Below are 27,876 nucleotides of genomic sequence, written 5' to 3' on the forward strand. Positions count from 1 at the left end.
TTAAATTTAGAAATAATTATTTTTTAATTATATTTTTATTTCATTTAAAATTTGAATTGAGTAATTGGATAATTATTAAATTAGAAACAATTTAAAATTTTAAGTTTCTTTTTTTTTAATTTGTTTATTCACATTTTTAGTATATTTAATTTTATTTTAAGTTTAAAATTTGTTAGTTAGAATTTTAATTTTATTTTATTTACATTATTAATTTGTTAAATTTGATTTTATTTGCATTGTAAATTTAGTACTTAGAGATTTATTTTTCTAAATGAAATTAATTTAAATTTTAAAATTATATTTTTTTCTCTTTTTGTCAAAAATTTAAATTTAAATTTATTTAGGTTATAAATTTCGTATTTAGAGAACAGTTACCTTCTAACTTAAAATTGTTATAACCTAAGCAAATTAAAAAGGACTTTGGAAAAGAAATTATTTCTTGCTTTTACTCGCTTTGATGGTTGGTGTAGTCTAGATTATTTATACATTTACACACCTAATCCCCAAATTACTTCCTACAATGGAGTGTACTTAAGACCACTAAGAGAGCTTGGTTCTTGGTTGGAAAAAAAGAGAAGTTGTTCTTAGTTATGACGAAGAGGGATTTCGAGGAACATGAGGAGCCATGGGGTGCAACTTTTGGAAAATGCAATATGCTTCAGGGGGGCACTATGCTCAGAATCACAATAAAGAAGGACAACACTTTAGTCACAATTTATACCACGTCCAGTACTGGCAATAGACAATTTTTTTTCTCCAAGAAAGATGCAGAGCACTTTGTGATGCCGCCTCTAAAAGAAAACAATTTCTTGAATTGATGCCTGCATTGGAGATCGTCAAACTTGTATGGGAGCAATTCCCCATTATGGAAGCAAAGGGAATGCAGTCAAAGATAATGCTTGAATACTTCCAAGGTGCCATCATACAAGGACCTAAGCTAAAGGGATCTAAGCATGAGGCAAAAACTGCATGGGACGAAGCACAACATACAACCTTGGTTCAGGGTCATACAGATGAGAGAGGAAGTGGAGTGGCTAAGACACATGCGGGAGCCTTGGATGAGGGTGTCACACACATGGATGCGCACTTGGATGATGTAACTCAAGAAGGTGATTGGATGCAAGAACAAGTACAACCCTTGAGTACACTTGAAGTGCAGGCAATAAATTAAGAAGAAGAGTGGTCTAAAGCAATTTCGATAGAGCCTTTAAAAAGTAAACCATGATGTCAAATGGTAAAGTCGAGTACTTTGCGAGCTGCGACACTAAGTTCGTGTATCGCTAAAAGTACTCAAAAAAGAGTTCATTCATCTATAAATAAAGGAAAAAAGGAAGAGCAAGAGCATGAAGAAGAGGAAGGTGATGCAATGGTTTAGATTCAGAAGATGAAATGATATCAATGAAGAAATCTTTGTCTCAATGAGGGAGTGACAAATGATGACCCAGGCTATATTTAGGGCCAAAAGACATATGTTGTAAATGCATAGAGGGTGCTCAAAGCATGTGTCTTCACAAATAGTAGGACATTAGACCTAGTTTATGCTAAACAACTTTACAAGTCTTTGATTGATGGAAAGAAGCTAGTAGTTTTAAATGTGGTTGTCCGTCCAATGGCATATTGGCCAGATAAAGACAAAAGGAATAGTATCAATTTTAAGAAACCTAAAGATTTTTTTTTAGAATTCACCAACTTCATCGGACAACAGCTTCCATCTTTGCTAGAAGGACAAAGTACTGTGGCATTTCTAGACTGGCGTATAAAGGATGCCAAGTTCCATTTCTTAACTCACTGCACATTTTAGATAGTTGATGGGCAACAATTTGCATTTTCTCATATTCTCATAATGTTCATGTATTGTTCAATTCCATTAATGTCTTATCTCATCTCATATTATTTTAAATGTAATTTAAAATGTCATCTCATGTAATTATTGAATGTAAGTTTAAGTGTAATGTTGTGCTACTTTTTAATTGTGAATATCCTATGTCAAACACTTTACAACAAATCTTTCACTTCACTTTGATAATTATCCATAAAATGTCTCATATCTCAAAGCACAATATTAATACAAGTCAAATTCCAAACCACCGTCATCCATATTGTCTCTCTTTACTATTATCTTCACTCTATCTTCATCTCCTTTTTGATGTCCTTTCCTATTTCTCTCATCTATGTTTTCTCTTCTATAGTGTTATCTTCATCTCCTTTTTGATCTCTTCTATTTCTAGTCACATAATCAGTTCAATTTGCATGTCATCTTATCTAATTTTTAAATGTAATTGAAGAAATTAATGAAAGCATTGTTCATATTAAATGAAAATTTTCATGTCATCTTATCTAATTTTTAAATGTAATTAATGAAATTAATGAAAGCGTTGTGCATATTAAATGTAAATTTGCATGTCATCTTATCTAATTTTTAAATGTAATTAATGAAATTAATGGAAGTATTGTTCATACTCATGATGTTCATGTGTTGTTCAATGCCATTAATGTCTTATCTCATCTCAAATTATTTTAAATGTAAGTTAAAATGCCATCTCATGTAATTATTGAATGTAAGTTCAAGTGTACTGTTGTGCTACTTTTTTAATTGTGAATATCCTATGTCCAACACTTTATAGCAAATCTTTCACTTCACTTTAATAATTATATATAAAATGCCTCATACCCTGAAATGGTGGTGCCAATGGAATTCAGATTATCTACTTTGAGGATTGTGGCAAAGAAGCAAGATACTTGTGGATTATTCATGTCAAGTAAGACACACAATTGATTTGAAATTTTAAGTTCAAAATAGTACCTCAAATGCATATTTTTAGTACTATCATATTATGGAGTCCTATACCATATTAACAAGAATATTGTCAAATACTTGTATAACATATGGGGATTTACTCCAATTATGCTAGCACCATATTGAGGCTTGTAGATTACTTATAGATAAATCCATTGGGTAGTATTATTGGTGATGTGCTAGTGGGAATTTTCAATGATGGGCATTGTTGATGATGTGCCAAATGAAAGTGGCAAGTGTAAGGCTGAGACTCCATGTTGATGGTCTAATTTGCTCACTCCCTAATGGTTAACTTATAGGTGCTTGGTGTTTGGTGCTTGTGAACCATTAATCCAACCCATACAGTGCTCGAACGAAGATGCTTACAGTCCAATCTAGCTTTTTATCCTAGTCCTTCTTTATGGAAACGCTCCTTTTCACAAATTTCTTCAACACCTTATTGCTACTTCTACTTGATTTTTTTTTTATGGGTGTAAGTTATAGAGTTTTTATGCATGATCATATGTGCTTCAATCAATTTCTTCATCAATTTGTTTGAAAAATGTCCACCTTGATCTAAGGCAGCTTGATTGGGCATGCAAACCATGTCATTATATTGTGATATAAGAACTTTGCCACACTATCTACTTAATTATCTTTAATGGCCATTGCCTCATCCTATTTGGTGCAATGATCTATTAACACCATAATGTATTTCTTACTGATAAACCTTACATTTCGCCTAAATGGTCTAACAAAATCCACGTCCCTCTTTAGGAAATGTTGTAGGGCTAATATTGAATTCCATTGCATGTGATCCACATCACCAAATATCCCTTTGTTTGACAAAAACAACACTATTTTGCAAACTCATGGGCATCTTCCAACACTGTGGGCCACCAAAAATCTCTCTAGAATATCATAATGGCCCTTACATCACCGAAAAAATGGCCTCTTGACACACCCTAGGGTACTTTGTATCAGAGGAAAAATAATTTATTATAGCAGCATCAATGCAGTAAGAGTTTTTTATGCCATAACAACAACAGAGAGAGAGAGAGAGAGAGAGAGAGAGAGAGACTCTCAGAGGGTTCACTTATAAATACATGAGTGTAGCACGTGGGCTTGATAGAAGGAGGTTTTAAAACTGCCTTTATACACAATTTCCAAATAGAGAGAGAGAGAGAGAGAGAGAGAGAGAGAGAGAGGGTTTCCTCATAAATGTTGAGATATCGAGCTCCACTCGTGATATACCAGGGTGACCATTATGCATTTATGTCACCGACTTGTTAGCTGCAGATGCGGTTGGTACACCACCCATGAATAATAGCTGGATGACAGCTATCCTTATGTACTCTAGTTTGTGGCTCAGTTAGTATGCCACCTTAGTTAGCTGAGTTTGGTTTGAGACCCACATATAGGGTTCTCCTATTTCCTTGTACTAGAGTTCTTTTGGCTTTCACAACTAAGAAGAGGAAAACTGTTTTCAGCCTCCACCTTTGTGTGTATTCCCCCATTGTGCTTGTGAGAAAGCCGCAAGTGAGACTCCTTCCTTCTCTCCCACTATCTTCACATGGTATCAGAGCCTGGTTCGTGGTAAGGAGCTCAAGAAAGCAAACCAAGTTTGCGGTGTCCTACTAAGAGGACCAGTGTTGCTTTCCTTTTTCGAGTTTGGGAGCATATCTCTGCAGGTAACACAGCCGAAAGTGCAAGAGTGCACTGTCTCAGACTGAGACGCCCTTTGCGGTGTGGCGAGATGGCAATATATGCTGTGGGGCCATTTCAAGGCCTGTTTTGGAGGCGCAAGTTCTTCGAAGCATTGAGAAAAAGGCTCTGTTTTTGCTGTGCGACCATTGCTCTACAAGTTGGTGAAAAGTTGCCACAGAAATTGCATCATATGCCTGTGCACAGAGATACTGGGAGTTATAGAATCATCCTTATTGCCTATTGATGCAAAATCGTCACTAGGAAGTGATTGTGTGGTCAAATACCACTTTCGTTAATTTTGCAAATTTGCTTGTGTCAGGCAGAAGCTGTGTTTTTTGCAGTGACAGAATATTTTGCAGTGTTTTGTAATGGCGTTTGATTCTCTTTCACAGATTGTCACTGAAAAGCTTGACAAGCACAACTTCCAAGCATGGAGGTTTAGAATGACGAATTTCCTTATGGGAAAAGGCTATTGGGAGTTCATTATAGGAAATGAAGAAGAACCAGTTCTTCCTAATGTTCCCAATCAATAGGAAATGCAGGCATTTAAAGGATGGCATGAGAGAGCCAGAAAAGTTATGTACTGGTTGTCTATCAGTATTTCAGATTCTATGATTGTGCATATTCAGGATGCAAGTACGCCAAAGGAGGCATGGGATACTTTGGCAAAAATGTACAGCACAAATACGAAGCCAGGAAAATGTAGCTCAAGAAGGAGTTGCACAATGTGCAGAGAGAAAATATGAGCATCAATGACTACCACATGAAGGTGAAGAAAATTGCAGATGCACTTGCTTCCATTGGGTCGCCAGTGGAAGATGATGATCTAGTTTTTATGACCTTGAATGGTCTAGGAAAGGATTATGCACAATTCTGGACATCCATTGCCATCCGTGAAAAATTTCCTGATTTTGAGGAGTTGTTTGCTCTTCTAATTTCTGAAGAGCAGAGAAATAGTTATGCATCTTCTTCAGGAGGAACTTCAAAAGAAACTGTCTTCTACTCAAATGTTGGAAGAGGTACAGGCAGAGGTAGAGGCAGCCGATCTGGAGGTCGTGGTAGAAATCAGAATATGTAGCAAACTCAAGAAAACCAATCCTTTGGAGGAGGACGTGGTAACTCTAGAGGCAGGGGGAGCCAAAGAGGTCGTGGTGGATGGCAGAGAGGCCAAAATGCAAACAGCAATGTTGAATGCTACTTTTGTGGTAAAATGGGTCATATGGCTAAAGACTGCTACAAAAAGCAGAATGACATTATGAATGGAAAATTACAGCAAGGCAATTATGCATCCTCTAGTAGACAGGGTGATGATAGAAATGAGCATCTGTTTATGGTGCAGCACATGACCAATTCTATGACAAGTGCAAAAGAAAGCAATGATGTGTGGTATGTTGACTCGGGTGCATCAAACCACATGACAAGTCATGCAGAATGGATGCAGGATGCAAGGAAAATTGAAAACCCAGGATTTGTGGAGACTGGTGATGATACTGCACATCCTATTGTGCAGATTGGTAAAATTCCTTTGTCTATGCAGAATGGGAAAAATAAATACCTGTCTGATGTATTTCATGTCCCGAATATCACCAAGAACCTAGTTTCTATTGGTCAAATGGTTGAGCAGGGCTTGCAGGTTAGATTTAATCCTCATGGATGCTTTCTTGAGGATATGAAAAATAACGGTCGCTTGATAGCCAAAGGACAAAAGAAGGGCAAGATGTTTACGTTGGATGTGGACATGCCTGAATTGAGTGCAGCAATGTTTGCACATGGGATCAGTGTAGTTGCAGATATTGATATCTAGCATAAACGCATTATTCATGTTAATGTACAGTGACTTAAATCAATGCAGGCGCAAAATACTATTGCAGGATTGCCTCAATTCAAGGTTGTAGAAATGCATAAGGTATGTGAAGCCTATCAATTTGGAAAACAGGCAAGGAAACCATTTCCTAGACATGTTCAAGAGAGTAAGAAGCCATTGGAATTAATCCACTCTGATGTGTGGACTACTAAAGCTGCATCTATTGGAGGCTGTCATTATTTTGTCACTTTTATTGATGACTACAGCAGAAAAGTTTCGATGCATTTTATGAAAAAGAAAAGTGAAGTGTTTGGGCATTTCAAAGCTTTTAAAGCTATGGTTGAAAAAGAAACAGGCCTGCAAATAAAATGCCTAAGGTCAGATGGAGGGTGAGAGTACCTCTCAAATGAGTTTGCAAGGTTCCTACAGGAGCATGGCATAAAGTAGCAATATTCATGCAGTCATACCCCACAGCAAAATGGACTTGCAAAAAGGAAAAACAAGCATACTGGAGAGGTATCTCGGGCCATGCTAAATGAAAAAGACCTACTAGATTATTATTCGGTTGAAGCAATTGCTACAGTAGTTTACATAATGAATAGGACTCCCACTGCAGCAATACATGGCATGACACTAGAGGAGATGTATACTCGTAGGAAACCAGATATTTCTCATTTGAAAATTTTTGGTTGCATTGCCTATGTTCATGTGCCAGATGAGTTGAGGTCCAAGTTGGATCCAAAAGCTGAAAAGTGCATCTTTCTTGGTTATTCTCTGCAGCAAAAAGGGTATAGATGCTATAACCCTTCTACTCGTAAGTTTACAGTGAGTAGAGATGTTTTTGATGAGATGAGTAGCTGGTATAAACCAGTAAATGTGATTGATGATATAGATGCACGAAATGGTAATGCTGCACAAAATTCACAGCAGCAATCACAAAATAGTAGTGGACCTGTAGTGTCCTCTAGCAGTGGTTCACATACGTCGCCATGGACAGGCAGATTGAGATCAGGAGAATCTCCTCAAAGCAATGCAGATAGTGGTATGTAGGTATCATGTAAAAGAAAAGAGAAGGTAGATCAGCCCATGTTTGATGTGAATGCAAGTCACTCTTATGTGGATGGTGAATCCAGTGGCTCAGAACAGAGCATTGATGATGAGTTGGGTATTCCTTCTATTGTTACACCTAGAGTAAGGAAGACCAGGGATGTTTTGAGAGCCCCTGGAAGTGAGCCTATTTTGTGCAGGTCTACCAGAGCTAGGTATCCTGTGGATAGGCTGAAATATGATGGATGTACAGCCATTCACTATGCCTATATGGTCAAAGTGATACAGGAACTAGAACCCACTTCTTTTGACCAAGCCATGGGAAAAGAAAAATGGGAGAAAGCCATGGATGAAGAAATGGATGCCTTGGAAGCAAATGCTACATGGGAATTGGTGCCTTTGCCTAAAGACAAGAATGCAATTGGCTATAAGTGGGTTTATAAGGTGAAGCACAATGCAGATGATTCTGTGAACAGATACAAGCCAAGATTAGTTGTCAAGGGGTATGCACAGACATATGGCATTGATTATGAAGAAACATTCAGTCCAATTGCAAGGATGGAAACCGTAAGAGCAGTCATTGCTATGGCTGCATCAAAGGGATGGTCTTTACATCAGATGGATGTAAAGAATGCCTTCTTGCATGGTGATTTGCAAGAAGAGGTCTTTATGGAGCAGCCACCAGGTTATGTTCATGATGTTCATCCTGAGTTTGTTTGCAGGTTGAAGAAAGCCTTGTATGGCTTGAAGCAAGCACCTAGAGCATGGTCTGATAAGATAGGACAGTATCTTGTCACTATTGGCTTTCAAATTTCCAAGGCAGATTTCTCACTTTATGTGAGAAAAACAAAGAAAGGTATTATGCTGCTTGTCATTTATGTTGATGATTTGATCATCACAGGTGACATTGATGAAGATATCCTTCATGTGAAAATGCTATTGAAGTAGAAGTTTGAGATGAAGAATTTGGGAGAGCTGCGTTATTTCTTGGGCATTGAGGTGATTAGATCACCAAGTGGGATATGGCTCTTGCAGAGGCAGTATGGATTGGACATGCTGTCCAAATATGGGATAACAGGTTGTAAGCCTATTTCAATTCCTTTGGATCAGAATGTGAAGCTGAGCGCAGATGCAGGTGAGCTTCTGGAAGACCCTACTATGTATAGACGCATAGTAGGAAGTTTGATTTATATGACTATTACCATGCCAAATTTGAGCTATGCTGTTGGATTGGTAAGTCAGTTTATGTAGGCTCCAAGGAAACCGCATTTGGATGCGGCTAGACGCATACTCATGTATGTGAAGTCCACATTGTAGTATGGACTATTTTATGAGGCTGGGGTTCAGATACAGTTGCATGGATACACTGATGCTGATTGGGCTGGTAGTATTTCTGATAGACGATCTACCAGTGGATATGTGTTCTCTTTTGGGAGTGCTAAAGTCACTTGGAGCAGCAAGAAATAGCCTATAGTTGCCTTGTCGAGCATAGAGGCTAAGTACAAGGGTGCAGCAATGGCTACATGTGAGCTAGCTTGGTTGCATAAGCTACTTTATGATATGCATCAGTCTATAGATGGGCCAGTTGTCATTTATTATGACAACATGAGCAGTATACACTTGGCAAATAACCCAGTCTATCATCTTAGAACAAAGCACATTGAGGTGCATTATCACTATGTGCGGGAGAAGGCTTTACTAGGTCTTATTGATCTAGTTTATGTCAGCACAAAGGATCAGGTAGCTGACATATTCACGAAAGCATTGGGTGCAGAGAAGCTGCGCAAGTTCAGAGACCTGCTTGCTATGCAAGAATTGGGATTGAGCTCGAGGGGGAGTATTGAGATATCGAGCTCCACTCGTGATATGCCAGGGTGACCGTTGTGCATTTATGTCACCGACTTGTTAGCTACAAATGCGGTTGGTACACCAACCATGAATAATAGCTGAATGACAGCTATCCTTATGTACTCTAGTTCGTGGCTCAGTTAGTATGCCACCTTAGTTAGCTGAGTTTGGTTTGAGACCCACATATAGGGTTCTCCTATTTCTTTGTACTAGAGTTCTTTTGGCTTTCACAACTAAGAAGAGAAAAACTATTTTTAGCCTCCACCTTTGTGTGTATTCCCCCATTGTGCTTGTGAGAAAGCCACAAGTGAGACTCCTTCCTTCTCTCCCACTATCTTCACAATAAATACATAAGTGTAGCACATGGGCTTGATAGAAGGTTTTAAAACTTTCTTTATACACAATTTTCACATACAAAAGGGTATCATGTAAAGCATGTATTCACAGATTTAATAGAACAAGGGTGTGTTTTATACATGATATATTGTAGATAAGGGGTTTTTACAAATAGTCCTTGTATGCACATGAATTATGATAAATATGATTTATAGGCGCTTCCCCCGAGAGAGAGAGAGAGAGAGAGAGAGAGAGAGAGAGAGAGGCATATCTTTCAAGCTCTACTTTGGCATAGTTGCAATTTACTAGCTCAATGTCAAGCTTTACAAAGATCAAAATGGAGGGATGATGTGCATTTGAGATTTGGGTGGGAAATGGAGGGGAGAAAGTGCATTTGAAAGATGTTTATGGGGGAATGAATTGCATCTAAGATCTTCCTTTTAATGAGGACAACTCAAGAGTTTGATTTCAAGGTAGTACCACATGGGTCCTCAGGCATGTACACTCATTTGAGCTTGAATCTCTAAAAGTGCTTCCAAATAAGAGTTTTTTTTGTACTAGAAAATAGACCACTTGAATTTATAGTGTACCACCTTGCATATATCCTTCAAATCTCTACTTTGGACAGCTCAAGTACATGAGCATTATCTCAAGTTGCTTATGTCAAATTCATATCACTTTGTGCTCACATTTCTCTATCAATCATAAGCAATATGTAAGACTGCATTGCATCCTATGAGAACCTAATATCTCTACATCTATTAGCCCAAATTCAAGGAGTTCATTAGCTCAAGCATCTCATGGAATATCTCAAGTTCTCATTGTATAGTAAGCATAGGAATTTCAAGGATGCCAAAAGAATACTTAGGCAAGCCTAAGTACAAAAGTGGAATCAATAAAAATTACTTTGGCAAACCATATGCATAGGTGCACAAATTTACATGAAGAACCATTGAGGGGTTGAGAACCCAAGAAATCCTACATTTGCTCAAATAGCTTCCCCTTATTAGCTTGAGTACCAATCTATGGAAATTATTTAAAACCCTATCAAAAGTACTTCGAACCCATACAAGAAAGCACCAATCAAGGTTATCACTAAATAGAAGGGAAAACTAAATTTTGGGCCTAAGAAGAGGGAGAATATTCACAGTAAGCAAATTACCTCTACTAGCGATGCAATAAGGACCTAGAATCCATGACTATGCACCCCCCACAAGAAGAGAACACATAATTACATTCCTCTCACTTTGGCCATTGAAAAAGTGAATATGGAAGAGGGAAAGAGAAAGAAAAGGAACATGGAAATACCCATAAAACACTTGCCATAAGTGACTATCTAGCCAAAATCTTACATCACCTCAATAAAGGGGACCTCATGCATATACCCACCACCCTATCAATAATATTTGAAGAACATGAGATCCTCAAAAATAAAGAATTTTTCGTATAAAATTGGGACATAGTCACTAAACACCAAGGTAAATACACTTTTTGTACAAGCTATCTACATAATGGCAATATTTTTAAACATAGTGCCAATACCCACATCATTCAAATGATAGAAGGAGTATCACAAAAAATTTAGGTTCAACAAAGAATTCAAAGGTTAAATTTATATATTTTTTCAAGAAGAGGAGTATAAAGTATTTTTTCAATCTTGTTGCAACAAGCATAGGCCAAAATAGAGATACATAGTCAAAATTCCTTATCTTTTCCCTTAAAAAGATCTGTTAGGTAGGGCATGCACCATTCTCTCTGTTTTTTATAGATGCTCTAGATTGGTTAATATAAGGTGGAGTGGATATAGAAGTCATTAAGTGCATTCAACTTTGGGAGTATCTATAGATTGTTAGTCAACATTTTGCTAATGATACTAATCTTACCATGCATAATGATTGTCAGTCAATTGAGAATGTACTATTAACTTTTGGTCTTGCATTAAGATCAAAATTTAATCATAGAAAAATAGGAATACATGGGACTAAAATCTCTCCAACTTTCTTCCTCATTGAAAAGGGATCTAAAGTATTGAGAGAGGGAGAGACCTTTAGAGTACTGGGCCTTTTGTCTTACATCAGGGTCAAAAATTAATCAAAGACAAAATAGGAATAGATGGGACTAGAACCTCTCCATCTATCTTTCTCATTGAAAAGGGATCTAAAGTGTTGAGAGAGGGAGAGAACTTTAGACTAATGGGGATCCCAATGGGATTCAAATTTACCGACTAAGATAGATGGACTAGGTGGTCTAGAAAATCAATGGTAAGATAGCTATATGGCAGAGTTTATAGCCAAGAAAGTTTGTAATCAATCATTTTATATATCCATATTTGATCCATTTTATTTCTTGCTAGTTTCCATCCAAAAAATCTTTAAATCATATATATTCTCTCATTATAACTTTTTGGTTGGGTGGTGAATGGGGATTGAGAAAGGTAGATAAGGTACAATGGAAGTTTTGTACAATCCCAAAGAACATGGGAGGTCTAGGAATAATAAACATGGGAGGTCTAGGAATAGTTAACATTAAAAATTCATCATCCATATTCATGCAATAGTGGGTCATGCTAGGAACCAAATCCAGCATAGGCCACCTTAGTCATAGAAACATATCCAGGGTCAGACCAATTTGATGTAGACATTGGAAACATTTCCAAAGGTCCCAACCATCTTTAGTAGTAAGCCATGTGTGGTTATAGTATCAAATTTGTGAAGAGCCATTTGGAAGATCTAGGAATCATTGAGACCTTACTTTCTATGGAAATTCTTCTTTATAAAGATGAGAGCATATTGTAGTTAGGAATCTATATGGTTTTCAATCATTTTGAGGTGAGTATCCGTTATAGGGTGTAGCAATAAAAGGGGCTCTAAGGCTTAACAAGAAAGGGACAAGACATTGGTAGGACCTGTGGGAAAGACAAAGGGGCATTTGAATTGAGGATAGGGAGCTTTAGAGAAATTTCAAACTGAATGGGTTGATTTAATGCTAATATAGGAAAGAGTATGAGGCTAGGAGAGAGATCTCTAACCTAGATGGGTGGAAGGCAATAGCCTACACTCAAGGAATTTAGATGGGTCAGAAAAAGAAGGAATTTTCCTATCCCTATCTATCAAAGGAATACTAAGATGAGATAGTAGACCCCCTCAATAGGAAATGGCATAGGAGAGAATCTCCTAGTGTTTGGCCAACTAGATTTAAAAGGATTTGGAATAAGGCAATCCTTGAAAAGCAATGCTATTTGGTTGATTATGCACAAGGCAATAGGGACAACAAGCAGGGCCAAAGTGATAAGATAGGGGGATAGAAAACATAGGAGATGTCACAAGATGCATGAGTACACACCCCACCAATTGTGTGCAATTTGTCATTGTTTGTAATGTGGTTTAGGAATCATATCTTTCCTCATCCTCTTAACTAGCCATATATTCTACTAGTTGGAGAGTGTTCTAGTAAAGCTAAAAGAAATTGGACAAATATCAAGAGTTATACATTATGGAATATTTGGCTTTATCATTGATGTAATCTTGCTAGAGGTGAGTCTTTAGATGCAAGTGATATTATTCTAACCTGGTGGCTTCATATAGGCTCAAGATAAATATTTGGAACATGTTTATCAATTGGTGCATCAAGTATATGATTTCCTTAAGGAAGTTTCTATGGACAAGCGACATGTCGAACTCTCCACTCTTCCCTGGAACCTTCTTGTGGATGTGGTTGAAATGTTACCAAATGCCCCTACTAGAGACCAGCCACACAAAGAAGAACATTACCTAGATACAAGATTTCATGGCCCAACCGGGCAATACTTCTTCTTCTTTTACACAAGCCACTATGGTCTAGCAGTTCAAACTTATTTAACCAAGAGCTCACCTAACAAGGCATTATCTCTCTGAATTCACATGTCAATGTGGCCATATATGGCAAGGTTATAAAGATTCTATTACTGTTGCCTAATTGACTCTAATATCTGACTGACTTTTACTGCCACACCTCAAGTCAAGTATACATATCAAAGAAATCTTATTGGTACTGTGGCCCACCAGAGCATTTTTTGTGGCCCATCAGGGCAATATCTCTTTACTTGCTTTTAACACTCTAGCCCAAAAAGGGTCTTCTTCTCATGACCATTTGGTTACTATTAAGCTAGAGGAACTACAAATATGTTTTCAATTTGTGTACACTCGACTAGATGTTTATGGTTTTTTCTTTTTACTTCTTATTCCCACCCCTTTTTGTGTACACGGTGTTGAGATATGATGGATGTATTCAAAGTTAGTTTTAATATAAAAATTTTAAGCAATCCGTTCTCGCTTTCAAAATAAAAGTAGTTTTCCAATAAGAGGATAATAAAGAAGTGACAGAATCATATATCAATCCTTAAACATTAGGGTTTTCCCAAGGGAAAAGGATTTATTCTCATATATTAAGATATATCTCATTCATCCCCCACAAAAATTTGCTCTTATTTCACGCTATGCATTAACTTAAGACTCAAGTACCACATTGTTGAATTGACGTCATGATCATCCTATAATTTTAAAAGGAAAAAAATAAGAGAATTTCAAAAACTTTGTGAGTAGTTCTCACAATAATGACATCCGCATTGTAACAATTTACGAAATGCCCAAATTTCACAAATCTAGCCTTAGAATGTTGTCATAAGGGACGTAATGCTCACATGCACCATAAGGGAGGAAGATAGAAGGAGGTTGTAGGGTCAAAGGGCTTAGAAAAGAGTGGAGTTTTTAAAGGTTAAGAGTAGGAAAATGCTTCTCTATGGTCAACTTAGAGGTAAACTTTCCTAATAGAGGATTTTGGGTTGAGAAAATGTTCCAAGATGCAAGGATTAAGGGGTATAAGATTCAAAAATTGACTTTGGGAGAAGGGGATAAGGGTAGGAGGATGTCTTGAGTTTAAGTCCCCCCTTTGCATGAGGTTTTGAAGCTGTCCCTTTGACCTTAGCTTAAATGGGGTTCTCCACCTAAGAAACCAATCGAATTTCGCTACTGAAAAATAAGAGTCTTTTCAATAACCTTTCTCCTTAGGTTAAATGATTAGGTAAATAGCAATATAGATGAGCAATCTAATGGAGGAATTAAGCCGAGAGCTATTATAAATATAGGAGTGGGGGATTATCAAAGATTGTATCACTAATAAACAATTTTCTCTAAGGGAGTAGGAGGAGGAAAGAGTGGAGAAAGAGGGTTGCAATGTTGAGGGCATGCTAGGGATGGGATGAATAACTTATGGCCAATAAACGTCCCACAAATTCAGCCCAAAATGATGGGCATGCCATTCCTTCCTTGAATTTCTTCCAACATGCCATTCATTCCTCGACATTCTTCCAAAATGAGTTGAAAGTACTCCTCATCCCTAGACCCCCAGCAAGATCAAAAATACTTCAATCAATCGTAGCTGACAATCTAGCTGATCCTATATTTCCCGTAAGGGATTGAAATGCCAAGCAAGCGTCATGCATAGGGCAAATTGCAATCGGGCTGGCCCACACCTTCAAATGGTTATCAATGCAAAGTTCAATTTAAGCTACAACTTTTAGTTTTGAAATCATGAAGTTGAATGTGCTACTTATGATGGTTTGGTGTCTTAGTGAAAATGTTTAGAGGCTTGAAGTCTTCATGCTATTACAAGTATGGCTAGACCGAGAAGACACTTTGAAATCTGCAAATGTTTCTTTTGAACGTTGCTTTAGGGGTTTCTTTCATACTTAATAGAAGTCTTTCCATTTTTCTTTTAAAAAATTCTGCAAATGTCCCTTTAAAGTTAATGTAATGTTATGTATTGGCATAATTAGGTTAATTGGTGCCCCTGGATTACTTAATCGAAGTTAACTCTGTCTAAAACAGAGGAGCAGGTCACCCTTGCTACAAATCGAGGCTCCTGAATTGTGCAATTTGCCACAAACAAGATGAAGCATCAGCAATGAATGCTTTAATGTAAGAACGATGTCCATCAGATAAGCCTGGCTAAGCTTTTGAAGATCGGATTTCTGTTCCTCTAATATTTGTATGGTACCTTTGGAAGCTAGTCTGCATGGTTACTTTCAAATGACCACTCTTTTAGCCAGCTCTTGTAATTCCTTAATGAAGTGCCACACCATGCCTCAGATTTTCCTGACTCCTTTTAGAATTTGTAGTTTGCATGAAACCTGGTCTTTGTCTCTAAAATTCGATCATACTCCACTTTTAAGGAGCTGTTTGTACAGCCATTGTGTCGTGTGCAATAAATTTTAAATCTGTGAAACCTGGTCTTTATCTCTTAAATCTAGCATACTCGAATTTTAAGGAGAAGTCTGTATAGCCGGAGAAGTCTGTATAGCCAGTATTGTGTGCAATGAATTTAAAATCTGACTTACTAATGTGATTGCAACGTTGTTTCTCCCTCAAGTGCGTGTCAGCCAAAAACTAATGTAAGCAAGCTCTGGCATAGTAGTACCAACTCTTAACTATGTAACAGAAGGTTCACACAGCTCAGTATCTGAATGTGCAAAGCGACATTGCTCCCCATATACACAGGTGCCTCCAGGAAAATTTATACACATCTTGGTCTTATAGTTGTTAAAAGGAAATCCAGGGGGTTTAGGGGGTAATGATTCGTTATGAAGTAAAATTTCGCTGACCATCTTAGCAGCCAACTTGATTTGATCAAAAGATCCCTGCATTTCAACATTTCTGAGCTTTGAATCCTTCTCATCCGCGTAAATCGAAAGCTTTGCCCCTGTCAGCCTACAGATGTTCTTGGCATTCATACCACCTATTCCAATGATGGCCCCTGCCGATTTGGCATCAATACTGATTTTTACCTTTGAAGATGCCCCAAAAGAAGCTGCTGCTGGCACTATTGTTGTGATTGGCTCACTAGCTTGCACACCAATTGCACCGTTCCCAGCACCATCCCTATGGCTTCCATCATTTATCTCTGCTCCATGTGTATATTGTGCAAGAGGGCGAGAAGCACTTGAGCTTCTTGAGTCGAAATTGTGAACGACACTGGCTGACTTACGTAGCTCCTCCTCTCCGTGTGCATTGTGGCACCTTACCCCATATCTGCAACCTCCAGGGGTACCGAACCAATGGCAGAGGCTACTTTTATGTTCTCCAAGGTTGGCTCCCTTCCGAAGGGTTAAAAGACTGACGAGGCCCAAGCCGGCCTCCGAGCGTCTGGCTGCTCCCACGGCCCCAACTCCTGATTTAGCAAATGCAGGTAGGCCTCCAGGCAAGTAGTGGGAGAAATGGCAACTTTCAGCGAAAGGGCAGCCTGATGTGCTGCAAATAGGCGACATATTTCAATACTTGTAGGCATAAAGGCATTGTCCTTTGCGGCAGCCTTTTCCGTTGAGAAAGTCTGAAGGAGATACAATCTTGCACCGAGAGTCGCAAGACATTTGATTTAGGGAATAGGAGGAGACTAACCTGAAAAATTTCGTGCATGCCTTCAATTTGTTCATTCCGCTACAAGAACTTTCTTTTCCTGAGCCACAAATGACACGGGATCAATGATTAAGACGAAAAGCCCGTGTCAGTGGTCATCGAATCAAAAACTCGATAACTACTTGGGGACTTAGAAGGAATGGAATTTTCCGAGCCTGAAGTGCTCTTCCAGTACGATGTAAGCGTTGTGTGTGCGCGCTCTCTCTCTCTCTCTCTCTCTCTCTCTCTCTCTCTCTCTCTCTCTCTGTGTTTCCCGACGATTGTTTGAAAGACGAAGGAGATGAAATGTAAAAGGTAAAGTTCTGCTGCAAGGGCTCGGAAAAGGAAAACAGGACATACAAGCGATGCGTACATGAATGAACTCCAAATTCCGGCGACAAGGCGATGCAAATGTGCGATAAGGAAAAGAGCAATGGAAGCAAGGAGGGAGGCTCACCGAAGCTATGGAGGGGTGAGCGCAAAGCATGAGGAAGGGGGCAGCCAGAGGGGGAAGGGAAGCGGATGCAAAGGGAGCAGAAGGAGGGAGGGGAAGCTTCGAGTTTGGGGCGCTTGGGGCTTTCCATGCTCTCTCAAACAAACAAACAATCCAAAGATCAGAGACCACTTAAAGAGTTTGAAGCTTTTTTTCAAAGATTTAAAACACCAAGCGTCGTTGCCTCTTTCAAACAACACCACAACAAGACCTCCATGGCGCCCCTTCCTTTTTCACTCTTTGCCTCCTCGCATCACTTTGATTCCCTGAGATGAGATGATTTCTACTCGATGATTTAGCAAATGCACACCACCCACCTAGTTTGTGGGTAGTGGCGCCAAAAGAGAAACATACCATAGCTTTTTACACACTCCCCAACCTGCATTCCAGGCAAAAGAGAAACACACCAGTGTTTTTTACACACTCCCCAACCTGCATTTGAGATGAGATGAGATTTCTAAGTTGAGAGGGGAAGGGCCATTTGGGGCATTTGGAACTACAGTGATGAGATGAGGCTTATTACACTCCTCCACCCCCTCAAGCTACACTTAGTTACACTAATGAGGCTTATTACTCTCCTCCACCCCCTCAAGCTACACCTAGCAGAAGAGAAACACAGGAGCGTCCATCACTATTTTACACACCTGAAGGCATGTCCCCGAGAGGACTGCAAGCTGCCACTCCTACAGTGTGTCAGGAAATTAATTGTGGACTATGTGCAAAACACCAAGCTCCCCTGCCCACAATCCTAGTTAAATAGGGTGGGGAGAGCATTGAAAACTCCCACTGAAACAAATTCATCGAGGGTAGAGTGTGTATGCAACATGCACCCAGTTCGACCAATCTTTTGATACAGTTGGCGCTTTTTAGTTAAGGAACGTGTCCACATGATTTTTATCATGGCTACAATGATGAGATGAGATGATTTCTACCTTGGCTAGAGTGATGAAATGAGATCAAAGGTTTTTTTTAACTTGATAGCTTATTTACCAACAAGCCAATCAATCCCACATGAGAATCAAACACACAAGGCACACACACTAGAAACTAACAAGTCTTCTCTTACTAAGTGGCACAAATGAGATAAGAAGATTTTTTACTTCATAGCTTATTTGCTAATAGAGTGAGTTCGAAGAGTGCCTACAAAATGTATCATCTATACTGGGGAGGTGTTGGAGAATGGTGCATAAAGCATTGAGCAATGTGGGCACAGCCCTAAGCTAAAAGGCTTTGAAGAAGATATCATAACAAACATAACTTTGTAGGACACAGAATGCAAATGCAACAAAGGGCAGAAAGCAAGAAGGAACAACAACTCAGCCAAGAAGTCAATACCCAAAATGGCCTCTATTCCTCATCAAATTATGTCCTTGTATGTCTTTCTCCAGGCCTCCTTACAATAGCACAGAGCTGCCGAGTAACATTAAGAAGAGCAACAAAAATAGACGATGTGGTGCACAAGCCTAACACGAATGCCATGTGGTAGTGATCTAGCTCAAGTGCGACATGGATATCACATGGCTTAGGTCTGAGGTGGAGAATCAGCTAGTACTACTAATGTGGGGGCTTTGTCACATCTACCCCCAAGAAAATTGAATGGCCGTGGAATGATAAGGTTTTATTCTTTGAATATGAGCAGTGGTCTTTGTCCGATTGCCCCAAAAAAATAACTTTGCAAATCATACTTTGTTTTTCCAACTGGCCTCAATATCTAATAAGGTCTAATCCATTTTGCAAGAACTTCTTCATTCTACTGTTCATTTTGAGTTGGGTAATGAACCATTACCAAATCTCCTATTGAATATGTTACTAGCTTATGTCTTTTGTTCTACAAAAAATGTTGATGACTTTGGGATTTTTGGAGATATGAAGCTGCATTTTATCAAATGAAAGACAGAGCATCGAAGAAGAAATCCGCCCACTCTTTTGCATGTTTATGCTTGATACTTCTCGTGGAACAAACCAGTCTCTGGAGGGAAATTCGGAGGCCACTCAAACAATGTCGTAAAAGGACTAATGCACATTGATACATGAATTGAAGTGTTGTATACCGCTACCACATATGGAAGAGAAACATCCCAGTTGGAATGATGTGCATTGCCTGCATGAGCATGATGATTCGATTTAGCCTTTTAAGCCAAACCACTGTGGTGCAGGCTAGCAAAAATCGATATGCAAGAACCTTGACAAATTCATATTTGAAATTACTTCCCTAATCAGAGAGTAGCTATTCCAGACAACCATGTGGGAGGATAAGATGTTGAAGAAGAAAATCGACCACTTTAGATGCTTTTAAATGGTTGTGCAATGGTCCATGGGGTGAGGTAGCCTGTCAATACAATTATTTACTTACTACCATTACATTAAATTCATACGTGACCAATTCAAATGGCAGTGATACTATGATTAATTGCATAGATATACTATTGGGATTTTTTAAGATTGCCAGACCGGACATGATTTTAAGTACAAATGCAAGGAATGCATGATCATCAACCCATACTGTAGTTTTGTCGACAATGTCCACCAAAATTTCCATGATGAAAAGAATGCAAATAATCAGTTCTTAACTCGCATCCTGGATGGAAAGGGGGTTTGTGATAATAAAGAAGACCATCTATTTGGAGTAGGTGGAGTGAGGGCTTAGAAGATGTCATTTGCAACATTAGCTTTGAAATCTCCGGATCATTTGCTTGAGCAACCTTTAGATCCTGGATCACTGGCAATGAAGGGTGACTCTATAGAATTGTAATGGAGTTTAAGAAGCCACCAGATGATTATTTGAAATTTGATCTACACTAATCCCTCAACGAGGCAATGCATCAGTTAATATTGTACTTGCTTGGCATATAGGAGATTCTAAATGTGAAATATTGTACTTGCCTAGCATATAGGAGATTGTAAATGTGAAATCCTCCAACAAAAGGACCCAACATGCCAATCGACCATGAAGACAATGATGTGTTTGAACAACAAAATGATTTCCATGTAAGTAGGCATACAATTTAGATATCTCCCACACCACTACTAAGCATTCAAGATCAGTTGCTTCATATCTTTGTCTCCAGACCTATCAAAGATCTACTGAGGTATATAATAGGTCACCATTCTCCTTGTGCATCTTTCTAGAGTAAGACACCACCTAAACCATCTTTGGATGTGTCAGTCTAGAGTAGAAACGGTTGTTGGAGGTCAGGATGTCAAAGTAGAGCATCTTCTTTTAGAAGGTTGTGAATTTTCTCAAAAGAAAGCTAACACTCAAGTGAACAATTAAGTTTGGCATTCTTAAGCAGCAAATTACAAAGCGAAGTGGCAATAGTTGCTAGCTCAAGCATAAATCTCAAGCTAAAACCCTACCATTCCTAAAAACCTTTGAATTTATAGACATTTCTAGGTGGCAAAAACTATTGTAGTGCTTTTATTTTATCCGTGAATTCCCTCATTGGAGATATTAAAGCCTAAGTATCTATTTAGCTTGCATTTGTTGGGATTTAGCCCTCGATTGAATTGTTGTAGTAATTCCAATAACTTCTTGATAACAATTTTGTGGTTTTGACACATTGTTGTATGAATCAACACATCATCAAGGTAGTGAAGGGTGACTCTTTAAAATCTCAATGGAGTTTTTGGGAGCCATCGGATGATTATTCAAAACTTGAGCTACACTAATTGATGAGCTAGAAAATGCATCAGCTATAGTATTATACTAACTTGGCCTATAGGAGATTGTAAATGTTGAAATTGTGCAACAACAAAAGGACCCAACATGCCAATCGGCCAGGAAAGTGCTTCCTCCATAATAAACTTGTCAATGCTGCATGTTTGAACATCAAAATGATTTCATGTCAGTAGGCATTAAATTTATATATCTATCACACAACTACCAAGCATTGAATCGCAAAAACACATGTAGTGCTTCAACTTTATCAGGATCAAGTCCAACACCCTCACTAGAGATATTAAAGCCTTGATATTTCAACTTAGCTTGAGCCCGAGCTTGCCGATTGCATTTGTTGGGATTTAGCCTTAGATTAAACTATTGCAGTAGTTTCAGTACCTTCTTGAGACAATTTTTGTGGTCTTGCCACGTCTTTGTATGAATCAGCACATCATCAAGTTAGGTTAAAACATTGCCTTAGCACTTGTACAATCAGGTCATGAAGAATGTGTTGAGATATCGAGCTCCACTCGTGATATGCCAGGGTGACCGTTGTGCATTTATGTCACTAACTTGTTAGCTGCAGATGCGGTTGGTACACCGCCCATGAATACTAGCTAGATGACACCTATCCTTATGTACTCTAGTTCGTGGCTCAGTTAGTATGCCACCTTAGTTAGCTAAGTTTGGTTTGAGACCCACATATAGGGTTCTTCTATTTCTTTGTACTAGAGTTCTTTTGGCTTTCACAACTAAGAAGAGGAAAACTGTTTTCAGCCTCCACCTTTGTGTGTATTCCCCCATTGTGTATGTGAGAAAGCCGCAAGTGAGACTCCTTCCTTCTCTCCCACTATCTTCCCATCGTATCAGAGCTTGGTTCGTGATAAGGAGCTCAAGAAAGCAAACCAAGTTCACGGTGTCCCGGTAAGAGGACCAGTGTTACTTTCCGTTTTTCGAGTTTGGGAGCAAATCTCTATAGGTAGCACAGCCGAAAAGTGCAAGAGTGCATTGTCTCAGATTGAGACGCCCTTCATGGTGTGGCGAGAGGGCAATATATGCTGCGGGAAAGGGCAAAGCCATTGGTGACTTTATTTTTTTTATTCGAGGCCATTTCGGGGCCCGTTTTGGAGGTGGAAGTTCTCTGCAAGCACTGAGAAAAAGGCCCTATTTTTCCTGTGCGGCCATTGCTCTGCAGGTCACTGAAAAGTTGCCACAGAAATTGCATCGTATGCATGTGCATAGAGATATTGGGAGTTACAGAATCATCCTTATTGCCTGTTGATGCAAAATCGTCATTAGGAAGTGACTGTGTGGTCAGATACCACTTTCGTCAATTTTGCAGATTTGCCCTTGTGAGGTAGAAGCTGTGTTTTTTGCAGTGACTGAATATTTTGCAATGTTTTATAATGGCGTCTGATTCTCTTTCATAGGTTGTCACTGAAAAGCTTGACAAGCACAACTTCCAAGGATGGAAGTTTAGAATGACGAATTTCCTTATGGGAAAAGGCTATTGGGAGTTCATTACAGGAAATGAAGAAGAACCACTTCTTCCTAATGTTCCCAATCAATAGGAAATGCACGCATTTAAAGGATGGCATGAGAGAGCCAGAAAAGTTATGTATTGGCTGTCTATCAGTATTTCAGATTCTATGATTGTGCATATTCAGGGATACTTTGGAGTTGCAAGCCAAGAAAATGTAGCTCAAGTAGGAGTTGCACAATGTGCAAAGAGAAAATATGAGCATCAATGACTACCACATAAAGGTGAAGAAAATTGCATATGCACTTGCTTCCATTGGGTTGCCAGTGGAAGATGATGATTTAGTTTCTGTGGGGTAGTCAATAGAGCGAGCGAGAAAAAGCGAGCGGGCCCAATGAAGCGAGCGAGTTTTTTAACAATTCCTCCGATGAGAACAAATTTGAAACCGAACTTACTATAGCAAGATGTTGTCATAATAAGCATACCAATAATCAGACTTACAATCCACCCTATCTTTCACTTGAAGAACATAAACTAATTACCAAACTCATAACATAGATGACTATTGAAATACCACTTCACCCGCAAAATGCACTAGACCAAAACTTTCCAAATGTATCCATGGTTCACCACAACAACTATCAGTCTATGAACAAAATGGTGTTTTAAACCATGTTCTAATCCCCCTGACATTCATCATCAAGAAAGTAGTTGCGCGCATGTGGTTTATCTAATTGCCACTCATCATATCTCTTGTCGGCTGTCATGAATCTTGCCATTTTTTCTGCATAGCATGGCAACAAACTACAACAAAACATACATTTCAAAGGAAAGTAAGTCAAAGTGGAACAATGAAAATAATTTCCAACAAGAAGAAAGTCTTGCCATCCTTATGTGTTATACAAAAGACAATTCGCTACCAACAAAAAGCAAAAAAAATCAATTGCTAGATCAAGGCCTTACAAACACTATCCAAAGCATCAAAATTTGTACTTTCTTGATTCAAAGGCACCCGTAAATGTTCACTATCTACCATATTATAAAGATGCTAAATAACACTTTCAAAGTCCTCAATTTTAGCATTCAAAATATATAACAAAAAAACTCAGGGCCAGTAGCATACTAGTCATCAAAGGGGTTTGTGACAGGTTCCACTCTCTCTTCTTCCCCCTCTCCATCATGCTCTGACCTGATCCGTTTTCTAGAACGATCTGCCACAAGTGGCTCAACAATGCTAGCCATAATACTGTTGTCTGAATCAAATGAAAAACAAGGCCTGCCAATGGCCTGACAAGCACGCATAAGAGGGGCTGTGCCACAACCCATCTCTAGAACCAGCCCTCCAGGAACACAGAGAGAGACATAATGCAACCTACAAAAAAACTACTCCTCTCTAGTCCACCTCGTGCTAGCTGAGAAGACATAGGCACGATTGTCCTTGCAGAGGGAGGTATGTAATGAGTCCAGACATCTTCACGTGGATCAATCAAAAGCTGTTGGAAAAGTGGAAAGCTCTCCTCCCAAAAAACTATTGGATTCTTCTTTGCTCTACGTATTAGAGCTAATACTGAAGATTGCATCTAGAAACCACATGGAGAAAAACATGTATAGTATATTGACTTCAACTAGCAAGCATTATAGCATGAAAGATGGCAAAGATAGCATGCATAGGACTTATCCTTCCAAACATAGCATGCATAGGACCAACGAGGAGACATTTGTCAAAGACACTTTTATCATGGAATGCAAACATAGAATGCATGGAATGGTAGCTTACCTTAACACTTTTATCATGTTCTCTACAAAATCCATATGGAAACTTGTCATGAATGATCACACGTCTGACAACCTCTAAGCCCTGGGGACATATGCAAACTGTTCCATCCAACCAATACATTGTCCTACAAGCAATTAATTTTATTTAAAACTAGTAGAATGGAAACAAAAATGTGAAATGTCAATTGTGGTATTGTGCCTTACCTGCCAAAGGACATATGCATGCCAACCAACCACTATCAGACAAAGAAGCTGATGCAACTGCAAGCCCATGCCGCACATGGTCCTCGAGCAAGACATTCCAAGTAGGAGTGGATCCTCTCTCATCAAGTGGATAGCCAGATGGAAAATCGAGCAATATAAAATCTGAAGCCCACTTCACCTTCTTACCCATCCTCTTGTAGTCCTGATCTCGACTAGCCACTGTAATAAAAAACTCATGCAAAATAGCATACTTATCATTTCTTTTAGAGTCAGCAAAGTCTTTGCCCATTGCAATGTAATCTCCAACTGTACAAGCAAACAAAGGTGTGATGCCACGGGCCAAGGAAATGTCAAGTGACTGTGATCGATGGAACACGTATTGCTTCACAAGTCCCGAGATTGATTCTCCACCTATATGCAAAAGCAAATTAATTACAAGTAAAACTAGTGTTAAAGGAACAACTACATATGCAGAACACAACAACACCCTTACCTGCACTCTCTATGTGATCCATTTCATGCCGCATAGGACTAGATGGTCCCTCATCTAGAAAGAGAACAATCATAAACTTATTAATGCAATGTCAAAACAAATTGAAGACAGCATCAACAAACAATCATATTGTATCTTCCTTACCTTTTTCTAGAGGATGTTCTTGTTTCTCTTTCTCTTTCTTATCTCTCCTTGAGCTTCCCTCCACTTTGTCCTTACTTGCTTCATTGGCTTTTTGTGAAGCATAAGTATTGTACAAGTCTCTTTCTCGCACCAGTACTTGTCCTTTAGGAAAATCTATCCACCAGGGACAATGTGCTAATTCCCATTGAGAGAGACGGTGCATGCCAGGTGGATACATGCATGCAGCATGACCAATCTCCACCCAACTCTTGCACAAATTTGGAATGTCAGAGATCCTTTTCTCTATTGCCAAGTGGGAGAGATATCTATCAACCAAGAAACACAAAAAAATTGGATGTCCCAAACCATCAAAAGGTCAAAAAATCAAGTGGAACAACCATCAATGATTGTGTAAGTACATGAATCAATAGCACAAAAATAGACAAATGAAAAATGAACCTTCGAATGAATTGACAACATACCTATAAACCACCCTATGGGCAGCCATGTCCAACTCAGATAGTCCATCTCCTTTTTTTCCACCCTTGCTCTCCATCTTTGTTTCCTTTGATCTTAGCACCACAAACATATGTTTTCTCCCCTCCAGTTTTATATCCTCCATGTATTGCTGCAATGTGTAATCCTTAGGGGTATCCAAAGGCATGCCCATTGTTGTGATTACCCTCAAATCTTCAAGCACTTTCAATGACTGTCTCTCCACCTTCTCCAAAAATATCTCTCTACTAATCCACCTAAACAGTAAAAGTTGACGCAATTTTATAATAAAAAAATAAGAGTCATGTTATTGGCAAGAAACAAACAAACACCATGAAAGATGATTTGTATTGGTAGAAGAAACACACCCTCTGTACTCAAGGTCGCCCACAGGCATGAAGTACATGTCTCGCATAGGTTTAGTGGCTTCTAACAAAGAAAGGAAAATATTTTTTTTTTCTAATCTCAAATCAGACTTTGCAATGAGTTGGAGCTTCTCCAATGTCACGCAAGAGTCCGCACCATCAAAGCGCAAGGCAAACAACTTTTCCAACCAAGCCTCTCCAAGACCAGGATCTATACAATTCAACACCTATCCAAAGATGACATGTCAGTCACTTAACTTCAAAATAAATGCAACAAAGTATAGAAAATTCAATTCACACCTTTCCCATCCTATCAGCAATTCTCTTTTGAATTATGGTACGCTGCTTTCCTTCTGCCTCTCCCCTTTGATCTAAAGGTAGCTTTGTAGATATTTTGTCCATTGCTTTTTTAAGCTCTGTATTGTACTCAACCTACATACATAAGTTCCAATTAGAGAAAGCAAAGGAGTGATAAAGAAGTAAGCATCAATACAAATGCAACATTCTACCTGGAAGACAAGCCTTGCCAGATAACCTCTTGTCAATGGAAACCATGGCTTCTTCCCTTTACTCTCTTGAGCCCTCCAATTCTCTATTGATTTGATCTCACTCAAAGACAATGTTTTCATAAACACCATAGAGTCACACTCACAAATGTTGTGTGCATTTATGAGTATGTCCCTTAGACTGGGTTTGATAATGGCATGTTCATTCATGCTAGAAAACAAACAATAAAGTACACAACCCAATCAATAAATGCAAAGTAGCATAAAACACAAATGTGGAGAAGATTCAAAGAGTCCATGTACTTACGAATTCATTCGTTGTAGCCCTGCCAAGAGAGCAATCTCACTAATTTTCCTTGGGTCAATTATTGTGCATACCACTCGTACATGTCTTTTCTTGTTTGTAGGAAAGATTTCCTTGATAACACTCATCCATGCAGTGGTCCTATGATTGCCCTCCCAAACAAATAACATCTTTTGCGACATAAAATGAAAGTCAGTGTTAGACATCACATCTTTCTCAAACTCCTCATCCACCTCTCTCCAGGTGGGAGACCAACTCTTCCTCATATCATCTGTCACAACTATCTCCCCTCCATCACTCTTGCAGACAGATACAATGAAAGACCCTTTCTCCGGGAGATAGCCCTCCACTTGAAATGTACTTTTGAGTGAAGATACATCATCACGAAGTCCTCTCACTCTTGCATAAGGTATCAACCTACACAAGGGAATGCGAGGACACTGGTTTGAATCAAGCATCCTACATTTGCCAATCACATCACCTCCTCCTTCCACCTGAACTTCACTATCATCCAACTCATCCTCCTCCACTCTTGGGACCTTCATCTCTTTGAGTTGATGATACTTCAACCTCTAGACCCACCACACTTTCTTGCTCTTCGGTTCCACCTACTGATGATTCAACATTGTGATCTACTTTTGTTCCTCTTGTCACCTTTGTAGAATGTGCCACTTGAACTTTTCTGCCTTTTTTTCCTGTCATCCTGAAAAGACAAAAAACAAGGCATTTTTCCAATCATAGTTCTCAAAACCTTCTCAATAAAAACCAAAACTAAAAACAAGAAACAACATGTAACAACAGATAGAGTATAACCTATGGCAGGTTCAAAGGTCTTCTCAAATCTTTCCATATGCTCAAAAAAACATGAGAGCTTTTTCACATATATATATGATAAAGGGTTTGTTTATGAAAACATATGCAATACATATCACGAGGGCAAAGCCCCAAACAGATAATGAAGTGTGTACACCTCATAAGGAAAAAGCTTCAGACAAATATCTCAAACTGCTGACATATATGAATGCAAAGGTGTG

General features: G+C 38.8%; 2 protein-coding genes across 2 annotated transcripts; both read right to left on the reverse strand.

Annotated features, from left to right (window-relative positions):
* Positions 1-15,981: 15,981 nt before the first annotated feature.
* On the reverse strand, positions 15,982-17,497 carry LOC147882317 (zinc finger CCCH domain-containing protein 31-like). Its single transcript, XM_087400220.1, has 3 exons — positions 17,403-17,497; positions 16,949-17,006; positions 15,982-16,801 (listed from the first exon to the last, which is right to left on the reverse strand). Exons 2-3 carry the CDS (start codon positions 16,981-16,983, stop codon positions 15,982-15,984), a joined length of 855 nt encoding a protein of 284 aa, XP_087256346.1. The 5' UTR covers positions 16,984-17,006; positions 17,403-17,497.
* A 6,930-nt stretch (positions 17,498-24,427) lies between these two features.
* Positions 24,428-26,934, reverse strand: LOC147882318 (uncharacterized). The gene is made up of 5 exons (XM_087400221.1): positions 26,846-26,934; positions 26,333-26,464; positions 26,036-26,259; positions 25,855-25,924; positions 24,428-24,451 (listed from the first exon to the last, which is right to left on the reverse strand). The coding sequence occupies exons 2-5, from the start codon at positions 26,432-26,434 to the stop codon at positions 24,428-24,430; spliced, it is 420 nt and encodes a 139-aa protein (XP_087256347.1). The 5' UTR covers positions 26,435-26,464; positions 26,846-26,934.
* Between the last annotated feature and the right edge of the window lie 942 nt (positions 26,935-27,876).

The sequence above is a fragment of the Dipteris shenzhenensis genome, chromosome 29 (assembly GCF_047967505.1).
Source record: "Dipteris shenzhenensis isolate YYH24624 ecotype China chromosome 29, Dip_SZ_1.0, whole genome shotgun sequence".
Lineage (NCBI taxonomy): Eukaryota > Viridiplantae > Streptophyta > Polypodiopsida > Gleicheniales > Dipteridaceae > Dipteris > Dipteris shenzhenensis.

Bases quoted from the DNA above. Each gene is read 5' to 3' on its own strand.
- LOC147882317 (XM_087400220.1), bottom strand. From the start codon at position 16,983: ATGAACAAATTGAAGGCATGCACGAAATTTTTCAG. The intron at 16,802-16,948 runs GTTAGTCTCCTC...GCCTATTTGCAG, and splicing joins GCATGCACGAAATTTTTCAG to CACATCAGGCTGCCCTTTCG.
- LOC147882318 (XM_087400221.1), bottom strand. From the start codon at position 26,434: ATGGACAAAATATCTACAAAGCTACCTTTAGATCAAAGGGGAGAGGCA. The intron at 26,260-26,332 runs GTGTGAATTGAA...ATCTTTGGATAG, and splicing joins TTGCTGATAGGATGGGAAAG to GTGTTGAATTGTATAGATCC. The intron at 25,925-26,035 runs GTGTGTTTCTTC...TTTACTGTTTAG, and splicing joins GGCGACCTTGAGTACAGAGG to GTGGATTAGTAGAGAGATAT.